Source organism: Mobula birostris, chromosome 2 (assembly GCF_030028105.1).
Source record: "Mobula birostris isolate sMobBir1 chromosome 2, sMobBir1.hap1, whole genome shotgun sequence".
In the NCBI taxonomy this organism is placed as follows: domain Eukaryota; kingdom Metazoa; phylum Chordata; class Chondrichthyes; order Myliobatiformes; family Myliobatidae; genus Mobula; species Mobula birostris.
Genome location: NC_092371.1, coordinates 169,153,376 through 169,169,941, shown reverse-complemented (window position 1 = coordinate 169,169,941; position 16,566 = coordinate 169,153,376). Strand labels below are relative to the sequence as shown.

The following is a 16,566-nucleotide window of genomic DNA, read 5'->3' as shown; positions in this document are numbered from 1 at the left end:
ACAGCCTCCAGGACAGCTTCTTCCACCAGGCCATCAGACTGATTAATTCATGCTGATACAATTATATTTCTATGTTATATTGACTGTCCTGTTGTACATACTATTTATAATATATTGCACATTTAGATGGAGGCATAACGTAAAGACTTTTACTCCTCATGTTTATGAAGGATGTGAGAAACATAGAAAACCTACAGCACAATACAGGCCTTTCGGCCCACAAAGTTGTGCCAAACATGTCCCTACCTTAGAAATTACTAGGCTTACCTATAGCCCTCTATTTTTCTAAGCTCGATGTACCCATCCAAAAGTCTCTTAAAAGACCTAATCATATCCACCTCCACAACCGTTGCCAACAGCCCAATCCACATACTCACCACTCTCTGAGTAAAAAACTTACCCCTGACATCTCCTCTGTACCTACTCCCCAGCACCTTAAACCTGTGTCCTCTTGTGGCAACTATTTCAGCCCTGGGAAAAAGCCTCTAACTATCCACATAAAGTAATATAGTTGATTCAATTCAATTCAATTCAAATGATCAGGGCTGTACCACCCTCGGGCCCAGAGAATTCTAGAGATTCTTTGCCCCCTGAGGTAAGAAATTTCTAGCCATCTCAAGCAAAAGCAAAAAAGTGTTGGAGGGACTCGGCAAGTCAGGCAGTATCTATGGAGGAAAATCAATGGTTTGGACCAAGAACCTTCATCAGGACTGGATGAAGGGTCCTGAAGTGAAACATTGATTGTTCATTTCCCTTCATAGATGCTGCCTATCCTGCTGAGTTCCTCAAGCATTTTGTGTGTGTTGCTCAAGACTTGCAGCATCTGCAGAATCTCATGTGATTTCTGTCCATCTCAGTTTTAAATATTTAGTTGCTGAGCTGATGTAGAACCCACTGACTCTGCTATAGATGAAGTAAATGCTTGACTGACTGAGTGGGTAGATTGGCAAATGGTACTTTCTTTCTACCATTCACACTGGGCTCCTGACAAAGGAACTCACTTCTCAGTGCCACAATGAATGCTCTTCCTCCATTTTGAGAATTCACAAGGGTAAGGCTTCCCACAAATTGGCAATTTTCCATGGAGGAATTGAAAACTTTCTGGAATAGTCTTCTCTGACACACCTCCCTGGGTCTAATCATAAAACTGGCTGTTAATTTGGAAAATATTTTAAATATATTGTATCAGATATTAAAAAAGGAGCAACCAATCTGTTAGTTGGACATAGGCAATTGAGAAAATTCCAGAATAAATTATATGATGTCAAGACAGAAAGTAATAATTTTACTGAAGAAGGTCAACATAGATTTATGAAAATGAGATCATCTTTGACTAATTTATTAAGGTTTATTTTTAACAATTATTCTTATGTGCAGTAGATAAGAGAGAACCAGTGGATGTACTGTATTTGGATTTTCAGAAGCACTTTGATAAAGTCACAGAGAGGAGGATGGTAAATAAGGTTGCACCACATGGAATTGGGGTGGTGGTTAACAGTTAGAAAATTTAAAGTAGGAATAAATTTATTCTGAGGTTAATGGGCCATGAATCCTGAATTCTCACAAAGATCAACATTTGCTGCCCTGATCGTTCTAAATTTGCATCGGTGATTTGGCTGATATAATGCCACTGTTTATTGATGACCACAAACTAAATGGGTTGAGACTTTAACAAATGAGAAAATCTGCAAATGCTGGAAAGCCAAGCAACACACACAAAATGCTGGAGGAACTCAGCAGGCCAAGCAGGATCTATGAGAAAAAGTACAGTCAACATTTTGGGCTGAGACCCTTTGGCAGGACTGGAGAAAAAAAGATGAGGAGTAGATTTAAAAGGTGGGCGAGGGAGAGAGAAACACCAGGTGATAGATGAAACTGGGAAGGGGAAGGATGAAGTAAAGAGCTGGGAAGTTGATTGGTGAAAGAGATACAAGGCTGGAGAAGGGGGAGTTATATAGGAGAGAAGACTATGGAAGAAAGAAAAGGGAAGGAGGAGCACCAGAGGGAGGCAATGGGCAGGCAAGGAGATACGGTAAGAGAAGGAAAAGGAGATGGAGACTGGTGAAGAAGAGAGCAGTAATGGGGGTGGGGTAGCTGTTACTGGAAGTTTCAGAAATTGGTGTTCATGCCATCAGACTGGAGGCTACCCAGATGGAATATAAAGTGTTGTTCCTCCAAGCTGATTGTGGCTTCATTGCAATGGAAGAGGAGGCCAAGGGTTGACATACCGGAATAGGAATGGGAAGTCGAATTAAACTGGGTGGCCACTGGGAGATTCTGCTTCTCCTGCCACTTCGCTGAGCACCTTTTATCCGCCAGAAAAAGCTTCAGGAGAATATATATAAAGTTAGATGTGAGGGCATCAACTTGGAAAATGGAGCCACACTGTAGGGAAAAAATATGAGATGGTCCGCTTTGTGCGGTAAAACACAAATGCCGATTACTTTTTAAACAGAGACAGATTTGAGTAATATTGATGTTCAGATAAACCTTGATGTTCTTGTGTACAAGTAGGTATGGCAGGCAATTAGAAAGGCAAATGTAGCCTTTATTACAAGAGAAATTGAGTACAAGGATAATGAAAACTTGCTGCAATTATGTGGGATCTTGATGAGAGCGCTCCTGGGGTGCTGTATACAGTTATAATCTCCTTGCCTAAAATAGGCTATATTTGCTATAAAGGATGAGTAAGAAGGTAGACTGGTTCCTGGAATGGTGCATCTATTATTAGAGGGAAAATTGAGTAGTCTAGGCCTGCATTTTTAAGAGTCTAGAAGAATGAGAGATGACATTTAAATATATGTATTTTTTAAAGTTACCAACAGAAGGAATGTTTAATAGTAAAGCAAAGGGTAATTTACTTTACTTTCCCCAAGCAGTAAGGCTGATCAAGACCTCCACCCAGTAACCCATCCCTCCACACACCCCCTACTAACACTACTTCATCATTTCCTGTTAGTCACCTATGTGTTGACACTCAAGTGCCTAGCATCACTTTATAGACATACAATCAATCTGTTTATATAAGCAGTCTTATGTATTTTATTTATTGTGTTCTTTATCTTATTGGGCTTTTTTGTGCTGTATCTGATCCAGAGTAACAGTTATTTTATCTCTTTTACATTTGTGTACTGGAAATGACATTAAACAATCTTGAATCCTGAGTTGGTGTTACCACACCAGGTAATAAGACTGTTTCCCTCTAGGTCAGGTGGTTTGAAAGACAGAAGCAACAAAGATATTTTAGTGAGACCTATTGATCCAAATAATAAAAACAAAATGAGGGCTCCCATAAAACTGCCCATGTGTACCAAAATAACTTCTATGCCCACTTGAGAGGTTAGATGATTTCTTGGTTTAATATTTTATCTGAAAGGTTGTTCCTCTCTCTCTGCAGTACTTACTCAGTCAATACCGCTGTGTCAGTCTAGATTAGTTGTTTAAGTTTCTGGGTCAGAGCCTGAATCCACATGTACATCAGAGACCAGAGTGCTATCACATAGTTGACACTTAGCTGTTTTCAGGTTAGGGATATAAAGACAGTTTAAATGAATCCCAGTAGCTGTCATTCATCAAAATGACACTCACATTGGCACTAGTTTTTACGAATACCAGTACTTAATGGACCTTTTCACTTTAGAGACCTAAGCTCCAGGCGAACCATTATAAGGGAAGTTCTTTGAAGGCATTTGTAACACTATAATTAATTTAATGGCTAACTTTAGGATTTGGTTTAAAAATTCTGTAATTTATTTTGTATGTAGTTATTTTTTGCAGCTACACATTTTACAATTCCATGAATGCAAAAGTAAAGACAATATTGAAGCAGCAGGCTCTCATTTGCACATGTCTTCCCAATTTCTGTGGAATAAATTGCTGACTTCTCATATATTTTAGACTGTTAAAAGCTTTGATCAGGAGATCTTATTTCCATTCCTGATGTGAACAGCAGAATCAGATTCAGCTGTTTGTTACTCGAGTTTGAACTATTATTCATTGATTTATGAAGAACTCCTTATACATGGCTTTTTCACCAAATCCCTTAAATATCTTTGATTATTCAAAATATTTTCATATCAGTTCTAACATTAACAGTTGGCTTACTGCCGTTCGCTATGTTTAAGAAGTGTATAGAAGTGGACTAGGAATCAAGGATGAGGAAATAGTAGTTTCTGTCTTCATTCAGGGAAAGGATCAGTTACTGAAAAATGAATTAAATACCAGCTTCCAGAGTAGCACCCACTTTTCTATTTCATGATTTGACATCCTACTTGGCAAATGAGATATTTCATATAAAGAAATCCCATTGTGCATTTGTTTTAATTATGTCTAAAATGATAGACACTGAGGAAAAACTGGGTAGTATTCCTCAACCCAGGAGATTGAACTATTTGTTTCTAGAAGAAAAAAAGTCAAGACTAATTTGCTGACTAGGTCTCATTTCTCCTGACGTGTGTTTAAATGTGATTGTTGGAGCTTGGCACATAATCTCGAATACAATTATTTTGGTACAGTTGCGTTAGTTGTTTCTAGATGGTTTTCAAAATATAGATTTGCTATTACTCCCAAATTATGCTTGCAGTTCCCATAATTACTGCACGAATATTGCTGGAGAAAAAAAAGCGCAAGTATCTTTCTTTTCTCTTGTTCCTTCTGACTCACAACTGGTGTCAATTACAAAACACTCAAGATGTAATAGTCCTAGAACACCCTCTGGTTAAAGAAGTTCCTTCTCATCTCTGTTCTAAAATGTCATCCTTCTGGTCCTCTGGTCCTAGTCTGTCCTGTTATTGGAAGCATCCACTGCACATCCACTCTATCTAGGCCTTTCAATATTGGGTGGGGTTCAATAAGATTCCCCTCATTTTTCTAAACTCCAGCAAGTACAGGCTCAGAGCCATCAAGCACTCTTTGTATGTTAATCCTTTCATTCCCAGAATTATTCTCATAAACCTCTGAATGTCCATGCCTAAGAAAGAATATTTGCAATATTTTCAGTCAGTGATTCTATTAAAGACAGAATTTTCAATATCATAAGATATAAGATTGGTGTAGGAAAGTGATGCTCAGGTTAAAAAGAAGCCATGATTTTCATGAATGTTGAAACGGGCACAAGGGGATGAATGATCTACTTCTGTTTTAGTTTTCCATGTACTTAGTCACTTCTTGGTCTCTACATTATTTCTAATTTGCCAGATAGCTTATCCAACCAGTTTTGGATAAGCAGAAGTTTCGGCAAACTAAACAGTGGGAATACAAGCTCTGTTCCTTAAACATTAATTCTGTTTGGTATCCCTGACAACTGTCACATGATACTTCAGGTTATTTGCTGTTTTGGTGCCACATTTGACCTCTTGAGTTCTAGATCACAGATTTCACTATGACTAAGACTACCTATTTTCTCCTGTTTAACAATGCCTAACTGCAACCATTCCCTCAGCTTATGTTTGGCTGAAGTCTTCATCTATTTCTTTATTTCCTCTTTACGTTTCCATGCCTTGCTGGTCACCCTTCCATATTCTAACCCTGCTAAAATCTGAGCTCATCTAACACTCTGCTGCCTTTGTCCTAGCTCTCACCAATCTACTTGTCCATATTTTTATGCTCACTGTCTCAATTTTAAAGGTTTAATATTATTTATTAATCCCTCCATGACTAAACTCTTTCTCTGCCTAATCTTCTGCAGTTCCAGAAGCCTCCAAGATACCTGCATTATCTATTCGAATTCCCCAAATATGCTCCTTAAGTGTCTTTGCCTCTCCTATTTCTATTTCCTCCTCCAAGACATTCCTTAAAGCATACCGCTCTTATCAATGTTCTAATCGCCTCCACTAATATGACTTTATGTGGCTGGTGTGAGATTTTGTTTAGTAACACGTCTGTCAAGTGTTTAGTTCCTTTTTTTGTCCCCAGTGAGGCACTATATATTGCCAAATTGTTGCATTTGTTTGAAAATCTATTGTATCTTCACATTTGTTTAAACCTGTTAGATGTTGAATATAGAAGAATGCAAGTCAACAATTACCTATCCACATTCAAGTTCTTATTTGTTCCCTCTGAGACAGATGTTGAGAGATTGAATTTTGAAGAGTGTAATGTTCTTCCTCAAATTTCCATTTGATTCTCAGGCAGACAGACAGGTGCTTAGCTCTGTATACAGTTGCAAAGAATAAGGCTATCACAATCCACCCCTGTTACAAGGACTCTCACTTTTTGCTCTTCCAGGCATATTGTTTACAATTCAAATACTTTGAAAATAACAAATGAGTTTGGTGAAGTAATTTGAGATGTGTTCTTGTCTGTGTAAAAATAATCAGATGGAGCAATTATTAAACAATGTGATTCTTTTTATCCAGTTAGTGACCAGAGGCTGTGAAACAACAGAAATGACTCTGAGGAGAAATGGCCTTGGACAGCTAGGATTCCATGTTAACTTTGAAGGTATTGTGGCGGACGTTGAGCCATTTGGCTTTGCGTGGAAAGCTGGCCTGAGGCAAGGGAGTCGACTGGTTGAGATTTGCAAAGTAGCTGTGGCAACCTTGACCCACGAGCAGATGATAGACCTCTTACGAACATCCGTGACAGTAAAAGTGGTGATTATTCAACCGCATGAAGATGGAGCTCCAAGAAGGTAAAGAAATTGGCTTTCTGCAATTTGTTTAGTGATTCATGGTGTATGTCTTTTGACAGATGCTTTAAAAAAGTTTAGACATGACCCAAAAGCATTGAGAATATCTTTATCCTGTTTGCAAACTACAGCAAGGTGAACCAATGTCATTACTGTCTATAAATAATTAATTTTGGTAAAACAAAGCTTTTAAAAATATGACCTAATAAGACTATGAAATGTGCTTAAATCATTCTGCTAGGGCCATGCACATTATCTATGACTGGCATATTGTTTAAAAATAGGCAAATACGATGATTTAATAAGCTTTAAAAAGAATTATAATGGAACCTCCCCATATCAAAACCTGGACAATTTATGAAGAATTGCACCTGGAGCAATGCCTGTGGGTCACACTTGCATCACACTGCTTTTGCTTTAACTTTACTGCAAAGGTGTTAAAATTGACACCTCTTCAATCACAAATACCATACAGAAGTAAGCTGTGGTTTCCTCTGTATAAATCTATAAAAGGAAATATCATATCTGGGCTAATTATGTGAGAATAAGTTCACGCATACTGAGAAAAGCTAGGAGCAGCTTCTTCCTTTCTGCCATCAAGTTCCTGAACAGTCTGTGAATCCATGAACACTACCTCACTATTTTTCCTCTCATATATACACGAATGTATGTGTATATATGGATGTGTGTGTATATATAAGTGTGTGTATGTGTACATATATATAATTCCGTCAGACAGCATGCTAGAAGCAGCCAATGAAGCACTACTCAGAATTGCAACCTCCCACATAACTGAGACCAATAACCTGATCTATGCTTCGGCAGCAGCAAATCTAGAAAAGCTGGGCTACAAAATGAAATATGGTGGAGAATACTGTCATAACCCCCTGGAGATGATGATTGGAAGCCAAGATGAAAATCACAAGGGCAGAGGTCATCAGACTAACTGAGCAGCAGAACAGTGTGAAAATCAAAGACTCATCTTGGCTACTAAGGAAGTACAGAGGTATGTCCATAGCTGAAGCCCTGGAAACTGCCAAGCAGCAATTAACAGCTCTGGCTACTAGACTACAGGAGTACACTATTGACGCAGAGCCCAAGTGAATGAATGCACTCTTCTCCAAAGAACCAGGAAAAGTGCTCACAGATCTGGAATAACAAAATGTCAAAACAGCAACTGAGGAGTACTGGAAGAGTACATGGGAGAAAGAAGCATCACATAACACTAGTGTCCAATGGCTGGAAGACCTACAAGCAAACTTCTGCAACCTTCCAGAAGAAGAACCAGTCACCATCACACAAGTAGATGGCCAGCAACAGATAGCAAGTATGAAGAACTGGACATCACCAGGACCTGACATGATCCACGCCTATTGGCTGAAGAAACTAACAGCATTACATACACGGCTGGCAGCTCAAATGAACCAGCTGCTTGAAACAGGCTCCCACCCTGACTGGCTAACTCAAGGAAGGGCAATACTCTTAATGAAGAATCCTCACAGAGCAGCAACACCATCAAACTACCAACCTATAACCTGCCTATCAACAACATGGAAGCTCCTATCAGTCATCATAGCCACCAAGCTGAAGGAACGTGTGTGTAAATTCCTGAGCCCTGTTCAGAAGGGGATTAGTAATGGAACCAGAGGCTGCAAGCACCAACTACTGGTAGACAAAGCAGTTATGTGACACTCCAAAACTAAGCAAACCAACCTAAGCACAACCTGGCTCGTCTACCAGAAAGCATATGACTCATTGCCCCACATATGGATCCTGGAATGTCGGTCTCTATACAAGTTTGACAAAACACTAAAGACCTTCATCAAGAACTCATTGGGCTGTTGGAGGACAATGCTAGAAGTTATCGCAAAGCTAATAGCACAAGTGTCCATCAGATGTGGAATATACTAGGGTGATGCATTATTCCCCACTGCTTTTGTGCATAGGCTTGAACCCCCTCAGCCAGATCATCTCAAGGAGTGAATATGGGTAGTGACCATCAGCCACCTCCTGTACATGGATGACATCAAGCTATGTGCCAGAAATGAAAGAGACATTGACTCACTAATCCACTTGACAAAGGTGCACAGCAGAGACATTGGAATGCCACTTGAACTGGAAAAGTACAGCTGAATGGTAATGAAAAGAGGCAAGCTCATCAAGACTGAAGGATTCAAGTTACCTGAAGGTCACATACCAGGTGTACAGCACAGGATGTGGAAGGTTAAAGTCCCAGTGATGATAGGAGCACTTGGAGCTGTGACACCTGAACTGGGAGAGTGGCTCGAACAAATCTTGGGAACACCAGCTGAGACCTCAGTCCAGAAGAGCACACTACTAGGAATAGCAAGGATACTGTGCTGAACCCCCACGCTCCCAGGCCTTGGGTAGAGGACTTATGATTGAGGGGGAAAAACACATACACATACCACCCATATAGGGTGAGAAATATACATACATACATACATACACACACACATACACACATATATATATATATATACACACATACACACACATACATACATATGTGTATGTGTATATAATAGAGAGAGAGAGAGAAATTTATAGTATATTTTTTGTATTGCACTTTATGGTGAAAAGGGACAATGCACTTTCCTAATCTACGCTATTGTGAAGGCGATGTCAGATGGTAAGGCTGAATGGTCAGGATGCAGGTATGGGAGGATGTGGGTAGTGGTTTTAATTAACTCACTGGAATTCTGTAGTGTGATTGCAACCCCTGAGCAACTCTTTTTCCAGCTATTAATTTCCTGTTGTACTTGAATGTTCTTTGTAGATTTTGTGCTTTTATTGTCAGTCAACCCTCCCACCTATCCCTGCTACTGGATGAAAAGGAACAGCCTTGCACTTGAAAATTAACATGTGAGCAGACAATCACTTTGCTATTCTGCTAGAGTGTACTGAATTCCCTGGTCTCCTCTTAAAACCAGTTGCTAGCCATGTTTCTAGCTCAGTCATTGTTCTGCATGGATCTTTATGAATAACCTTTTGCACCTTTTATTAACGACCTGGATGAGGGGGTAGAAGGGTGGGTTGGCAAGTTTGCAGACGACACAAAGGTTGGTGGTGTTGTAGATAGTGTAGAGGATTGTCAAAGATTCCAGAGAGACAGATGCAGGAATAGGCTGAGAAGTGGCAGATGGAGTTCAACCCGGAGAAGTGTGAGGTGGTACACTTTGGAAGGACAAACTCCAAGGCAGAGTACAAAGTAAATGGCAGGATACTTGGTAGTGTGGAGGAGCAGAGGGATCTGGGGGTACATGTCCACAGATCCCTGAAAGTTGCCTCACAGGTGGATACGGTAGTTAAGAAAGCTTATGGGGTGTTAGCTTTCATAAGCCGAGGGATAGAGTTTAAGAGTCGTGATGTAATGATGCAGCTCTATAAAACTCTGGTTAGGTCACACTTGGAGTACTGTGTCCAGTTCTGGTCACCTCACTATAGGAAGAATGTGGAAGCATTGGAAAGGGTACAGAGGAGGTTTACCAGGATGCTGCCTGGTTTAGAAAGTATGCATTATGATCAGAGATTAAGGGAGCTAGGGCTTTACTCTTTGGAGAGAAGGAGAATGAGAGGAGACATGATAGAGGTGTACAAGATAATAAGAGGAATAGATAGAGTGGATATCCAGCCCCTCTTCCCCAGGGCACCACTGCTCAATACAAGAGGACATGGCTTTAAGGTAAGGGGTGGGAAGTTCAAGGGGGATATTAGAGGAAGATTTTTTACTCAGAGAGTGGTTGGTGCGTGGAATGCCTGCCTGAGTCAGTGGTGGAGGCAGATACACTAGTGAAGTTTAAGAGACTACTAGACAGGTATATGGAGGAATTTAAGGTGGGGGCTTATATGGGAGGCAGGGTTTGAGGGTCGGCACAACATCGTGGGCCGAAGGGCCTGTACTGCGCTGTACTATTCTATGTTCTTTGTTCTATCTCGCTGCTTCCACATTGGGGCTGGTGCTCTGGGCAGTTTTGCTGGCTTGTGATTTCAGATGTGCTAAGATGCCAACTGTGGCTACAGGTCCATGACACAATTTCCACCCTTGATTGCTCATGAGTTAGTGTAATTCGCAATAATTCCCTCCTAACTATGTCAGCAATTTTTTTTAAATGGCCATCTGCTTCAAAATCCTGGGTAATTGATTTGAATCCCATGTTTGTTGCTGGTGCTGCATTGAGATCGGTGATGAACAGTAAAGTTAGGCATTGTGGGATGGCCGCTGATGTGCCATTCAGTTTGTGTACACTTGTAATAGGCAACCTTTTATTTCCCAAATTAAAGTGTTCTGTGCATTGTAGCATTTAGAAAGAAAATGCTGCCACCCGCAATTTACCAATCAACAAAGCACTGGAATGAGGGTGTCTTCAGCACAATGCACGATGTTTACCACTGCAAATTACCTTTGTGTCTGTAAAAGCAATAAGACTGAGAAAATCTGGATTTGTAATTTATATAACTCCAAGGCACACAGGAAGGTGAACAAGTAATAAAAAGGGTGTACCATACCTATAAAAATTTACAATTTTGTTAAATACCATGTGTGCCCTGTCACTGTCGTGCTCTTTCTGTGGTCCTTAAACTGCACAACTGATTTTTTTATGTAGAGATGCAGTGCAGAACAAGCTGTTCTTGATGTCCCTGCAGTATTTTCTTGACGGTGAATCAGTATCAAAATATATTTGTGTGCTTTTTATGAAGCCAATTGGTGTTTCTTAAGAGATACAGCATTGTAAAGGGCCTTCTGGCCCAGGAGCACAAGGTGTCCAATTACAGTGCCTATAAAAAGTATTCACCCCCCCCCCCCACCCCCCCCCCCCAGAAGTTTTAATGTTTTATTGTTTTACAACATTGAATCACAGTGGATTTAATTGGGCTTTTTTGACACTGACCAACAGAAAAAGACACATTTGTGTCAAAATGAAAACAGATCTCGACAAAGTAATCTAAATTAATTACAAATATAAAACACAAAATAATTGATTGCATAAGTATTCACCCCCTTCAAGTCAGTATTTAGTAGATGCGCCTTTGGAAGAGTTTCAGCTAAAGGGTTTGTGGAAGAAATGTCGACTGTACTCTTTTCCATAGACTGTACTCTTTGTCCGGCCTGCTGAGTTCCTCCAGTATTTTGTGTGTGTTGCATGGATGTTCAGCATCTGCAGACCTTCCCTTGTTTGCGTTGAGTACAGGGATGTTATATTGAATTTGTATAATATGTTGGTGAGGCCTAATTTGGAGTATGATCTGGTCACTTACCTACAGGAAAGATATCACTAAGATTGAAAGAGTGCAGAGAGGAAATTTACAAGGAAGTTACTGGGACTTGACACAAGTTATAGGGAAAGGTTGAACAGGTTACGACTTTATTCCCTAGAGCACAGGAGAATGAGAAGAGATTTGATAGAGGTATACAAAATTATGAGGGGTGTAGATAGGGTAATGTAATCAGGCTTTTTCCACGGAGGTTGGGTGAGTCTAGAACTAGAGGTCGTGGGTTAAGGGTGAAAGGTGAAATGTTTAAGGGTGAAATGTTAAATGAGGGGGGACTTCCTCACTCAGAACATAGTGAGAGTGTGGAACAAGCTGCCTCATTGTGGATGTAGGTTCAATTTCAATATTTAAGAGAAATTTGGGTAAGTACATGGATAGGAAGGGTATGGAGTTCTGTGGTCCAGGTGCAGGTCGATGGGATTAGGCATTTTAATAGTTCAGCATGGACTAAAGGGCCTATTTCTGTGCTGTAGTGTTCTATGACTCTATGGTAGAAAGTGTGGTCAGGTAAGGTTTGGAAGAGAGCAAAACAACATAGCAGTGTGTAATCAGCAATAAAAATTGGAAATGCGTATGTATGCACATTTGGAGAGTCAAGTAGTCATGTTCTCAAAGTGTGAGTTTGGGTTCATTAGGCCATATGGGTTATCCAAAAAGAATGTCACATTGAGGAATAAAGACTTAATGAATTTGAATGAATTACTGGCTAGATGTAACACCTGTGCAGCACCAGTCTTATCATGTATGACTAGTTGCCGCACTCTTTAGAGAAAATCAAACTGCACTAGGTACTAATAGGCCATCAGAAGAATCCATTCAGGGCTCCTCCACCAACTTACAACAGATCCAGGGGAAGATGAGCAACACAGATAAATTAGAATCATCTTCTAAATGATGACGCCCACCTTTCCCTTACGAAAAAAACACGCAAAGTCTGGCTGACAGGCCTGACTGCAGCTAAGAAGATTGTAGTCCACCATTGGAAACCTCCCCATGATACTTCAAATACTCACTGGCTTCAGGGCTTTTTGGACATTTCTTACCTGGAACTTTCATCAGCAAGAGTAAATGATGCACGACCAAACACAATCTCAATGTGGACAAATTTGTTATCTAACTTAAAAGATCTTTTGTTAAAATAGGAATGCTTTGTCTGTGTATGCACTACTATTCAGTTGGTTGGTGGAGGGGGGGGAGAGAGGGCTGGAGGGGGGATGGTGATGAAGGTTGGGGGGTGGTTGGGTTAAACAGTCAAAATGTAATTGGGAATTGGTTGTACTGAATGTAATTTGTTGGTGTTGCAATAAAAATTAGTAATAAAAAAAAGAAGAATCTAGGTATTAGAAGGAGGCAGTGAATAGAAACCACACACTTCTGGAAATAAGGTTTTGTTTATAAGAAAAAAAACAATATGTACAAAGTATTTACATGAGCGAGAACAATTCAAAATTCAAACATTCTGTTTAGGTTCCAAATCTTAGATATCAACAAAAGCCAAATTCCTGTTTAGTTAGAATCGGTGATATTCATTAGGATAACCTTTATTACTCCAGTTTCTCTAACTAATTAGAACTAGTGTTATTCCCTATTTAAAAGTTGACAGACTAAACTTTCCTTTTTACTTATCCCTAGGTGGTTAGAAAACCAAATATAATTCCTATTCTCAAGTAGTATAGTTAACTTCAGTTTCAGTTCCGGGCAGTATATCTACAAATTTAAATTCAAACTCAAAAATTATATTTACACAGTTTAACACCCTTCACAACAATTATCCAACATCACAACTCCTAAACAAAGTAAATCTCATTCAGTAACATCAAAGTCTTTGCAAAAATAATTAGTTCTTGCGGAAAATCAAATTCAGATTCTTCGGATGAAAATAAACTTACACATCCAACCGTATTAAATCCTCTGCGTCATTACATGTTTTGTTCTGGCACTGGTTCTTCATCCTGGGTGGCTCGCCATCGTGTTTCTTGGTTCGTTGGAATGAAATAGTTGATCATCCACAGAAAGTCAATTCACAAACTTGTACAAAACTTGACCAACTGCCTTGGTATGATTTTGCAGAACTAATTCTCGACTGCACAGTAGGGATTTTGGACACTGGTCTCTGCCGATGTTGTCTCGTTATAGCCGTAGCTTCAATAAATCTTTTATCGCTATTGTCTCTTCTCCAGGGGTTTCACCCTGAGGGTTTCACATTAGTAGGGTAAAGATACTCACTACTAATTCCTCTCTTAACAGTTAATGTCTTCAGATCCTAATCATTGCTGTGTTTCTCTCCTTGTCCGTCAAATGTCCAGCCCGCCCTGCCCTCATACAGCGTTTTTTTCCCATATTTTTAAAAAATCGGTAAACCTTGTTTTCATCCCTCCGCAAGTAGAACTTTCTAACATTACAATTTTGGGTTTAATTAGCCTAGGTTACATAGAACACAATACTATGCATAGTGTTGGGTGTCCTGAAACACAAAAAAACGTTAAAGATACTATGAACTATGTCATGGCCAGGATACATATAAGAGAGCTCAAATGCAGTCTCACCATCTTACATTGGTTCACCTGATCAGTTGGTAGTCTAATGAATTGAAGCTCAGAGCAGAAAGTGCAGATAGGTACAGTCTTTCTCCCAGGGTACAGGAGTCTGAAATGGGTGGGCATAGATCTAAGGGGAGAGGGGTCAGATTTAAAGGGGATCTGAGGAGCAAGTTTTTCAAAAAGAGCATAATGGCTGGATGGAATAGGCTGTCAGAGGATCTATCTGTACATGAAGTTACAATTGCAACGTTTATGCACTTAGGTACATGAATAGGTAAGGTTAAAGGGAATGGGTTATGGGTTAAACTCAGGCAAATGTGGTTAGCTTTGATAAGCATCTTTATTGGCATGGACTTTGTACCACAGGACCATTTCCCTGCTGTATAAATCTTCCTCTAGGATTACTTTCTATCTTTGGTGAAAACAGACTCGGGGAAGAATATTAGAATCATCTAGTGTTGCAATGGAGAATGATGCCATTTGTCCTATCATTTCTGTTATATATAAGGTAGTGTTCATGGGTTCAATGTCCATTTAGAAATCAGATGGCAGAGGGGAAGAACCTGTTCCTGAATTGCTGAGTATGTGCCTTCAGGCTTCTGTACCTCCTTCCCGATGGTAACAGTGAGAAGAGGGAATGTCCTAGGTGATGGGAAGAGGGGGATGCCACAGAGGCTAGTACTCAAGATGGAGCTGACTAATTTTACAACTTTCTGTAACGTCTTTCAGTCTTGTGCAGTAGCGCCCCCCCCCCGAGAGAGATGCAGCCTGTCAGAGTGCTCTCCACAGTACATCTTTAGAAGATTTTGAGTGATTTTGGTGCCAAACCAAATCTCTTCAAACTCTTGATGAAATATAGCCACTGTCTTGCCTTCTTTATAGCTGCTTCAAAATGTTGGGACAAGCTTAGATCCTCAGATATTTTGACACCCAGGAACTTGAAATTGTTCATTTGTGATTAGTTCATGTTTCCTCATCTCACCCTTCCTGAAGTCCACAATGAGCTCTCTCGTTTCACTGACATTGAGTGCAAGGTTGTTGCTGCGACACCACACAACTAGTTAGTAAATCCTGCTCCCGTTTGCCCTCTCATCTCCATCTGAAATTCTACCAATAATAGTGTATCATCCGCAAATTTATAGATGGCATTTGAGCTATACATAACCACACAGTCATGGGTATATAGGGAATAGAGCAGTGGGCTAAGCACACACCCTTGAGGTGCACCAGTGTTGATTGCCAGTGAGGAGGAGATATTATCACCAATCCGCATAGAATTGAATACACAGTCAACATTTTGGGCAGAGACCTTCATCGGAACTGGAAAGAAAAGGGGAAAATGTCAGAGTAAGGAGGTGACTTATTCTTGTCCACCTTCTTATTCTGGCATCTTCCCCCTTCACAGTTCTAATGAAGGGTCTCGGCCCGAAACATTGACTATTTGTTTATTTCTATAGATGCTGCCTGAACTGCAGAGTTCCCGCAGCATTTTCTCTGTGTTGCTCTGGATTTCAAGCATCTGCAGATTCTCTTGTGTTTATCAATTATTACCACTCTCTTAATCCTTCTACATATTCCTGTATCATTTTCTGCTTCAAGTACTGCATTTTACTTCCACCACGTTGCTTAATGATATAATCCAAGCATAAAAACAAGGTTTTTCCTCATTTTGCCTCTTGATTTTTTTGGCAATCTCCTTATCCCTGTGTTCTCCAGTTACTGATTCTTCCGTCATTGGAATTAGTACCTCTGCACTTACACTTCAAGATTTTAAACATCTCCTATCTCTTCTTAGCTTTTCCTGCTTTAAGAAGGATAACCTCAGGTTATCCACTTTTTCATTGTGACAGTAATTTTGCTCTGACATAATCTTTTATGGCCTTCCAAAGCCTTATATTCTCTCAAAAGCAATAGAGCTTCCTGTCTTTCGTCTTTTTTCTGTTTATGAAACCCAGAAACACATATGTTTTTAAACTTGTCTTCGTACATAAAAATTCCCTTATTCCTGCACCCACTTCAAAATTAAAAGGTTTATTAATATTCTGCAGAATGACTGGGAAAAAATATTTCCTCTGATTGCAAAGATAATGAAAGGTGTTGCCA

General features: G+C 39.9%; 1 protein-coding gene across 2 annotated transcripts in view; it reads left to right on the top strand.

Moving 5' to 3' along the window:
* The window catches only part of sipa1l2 (signal induced proliferation associated 1 like 2), a 500,895-nt gene that overhangs the window by 329,155 nt on the left and 155,174 nt on the right, over positions 1–16,566 (top strand). For both annotated transcript variants that reach the window (XM_072251068.1, XM_072251067.1), the window contains exon 10: positions 6,357–6,631. In XM_072251068.1, coding sequence (XP_072107169.1) covers positions 6,357–6,631 — 275 coding nt within the window. The remainder of the gene's footprint in view (positions 1–6,356; positions 6,632–16,566) is intronic.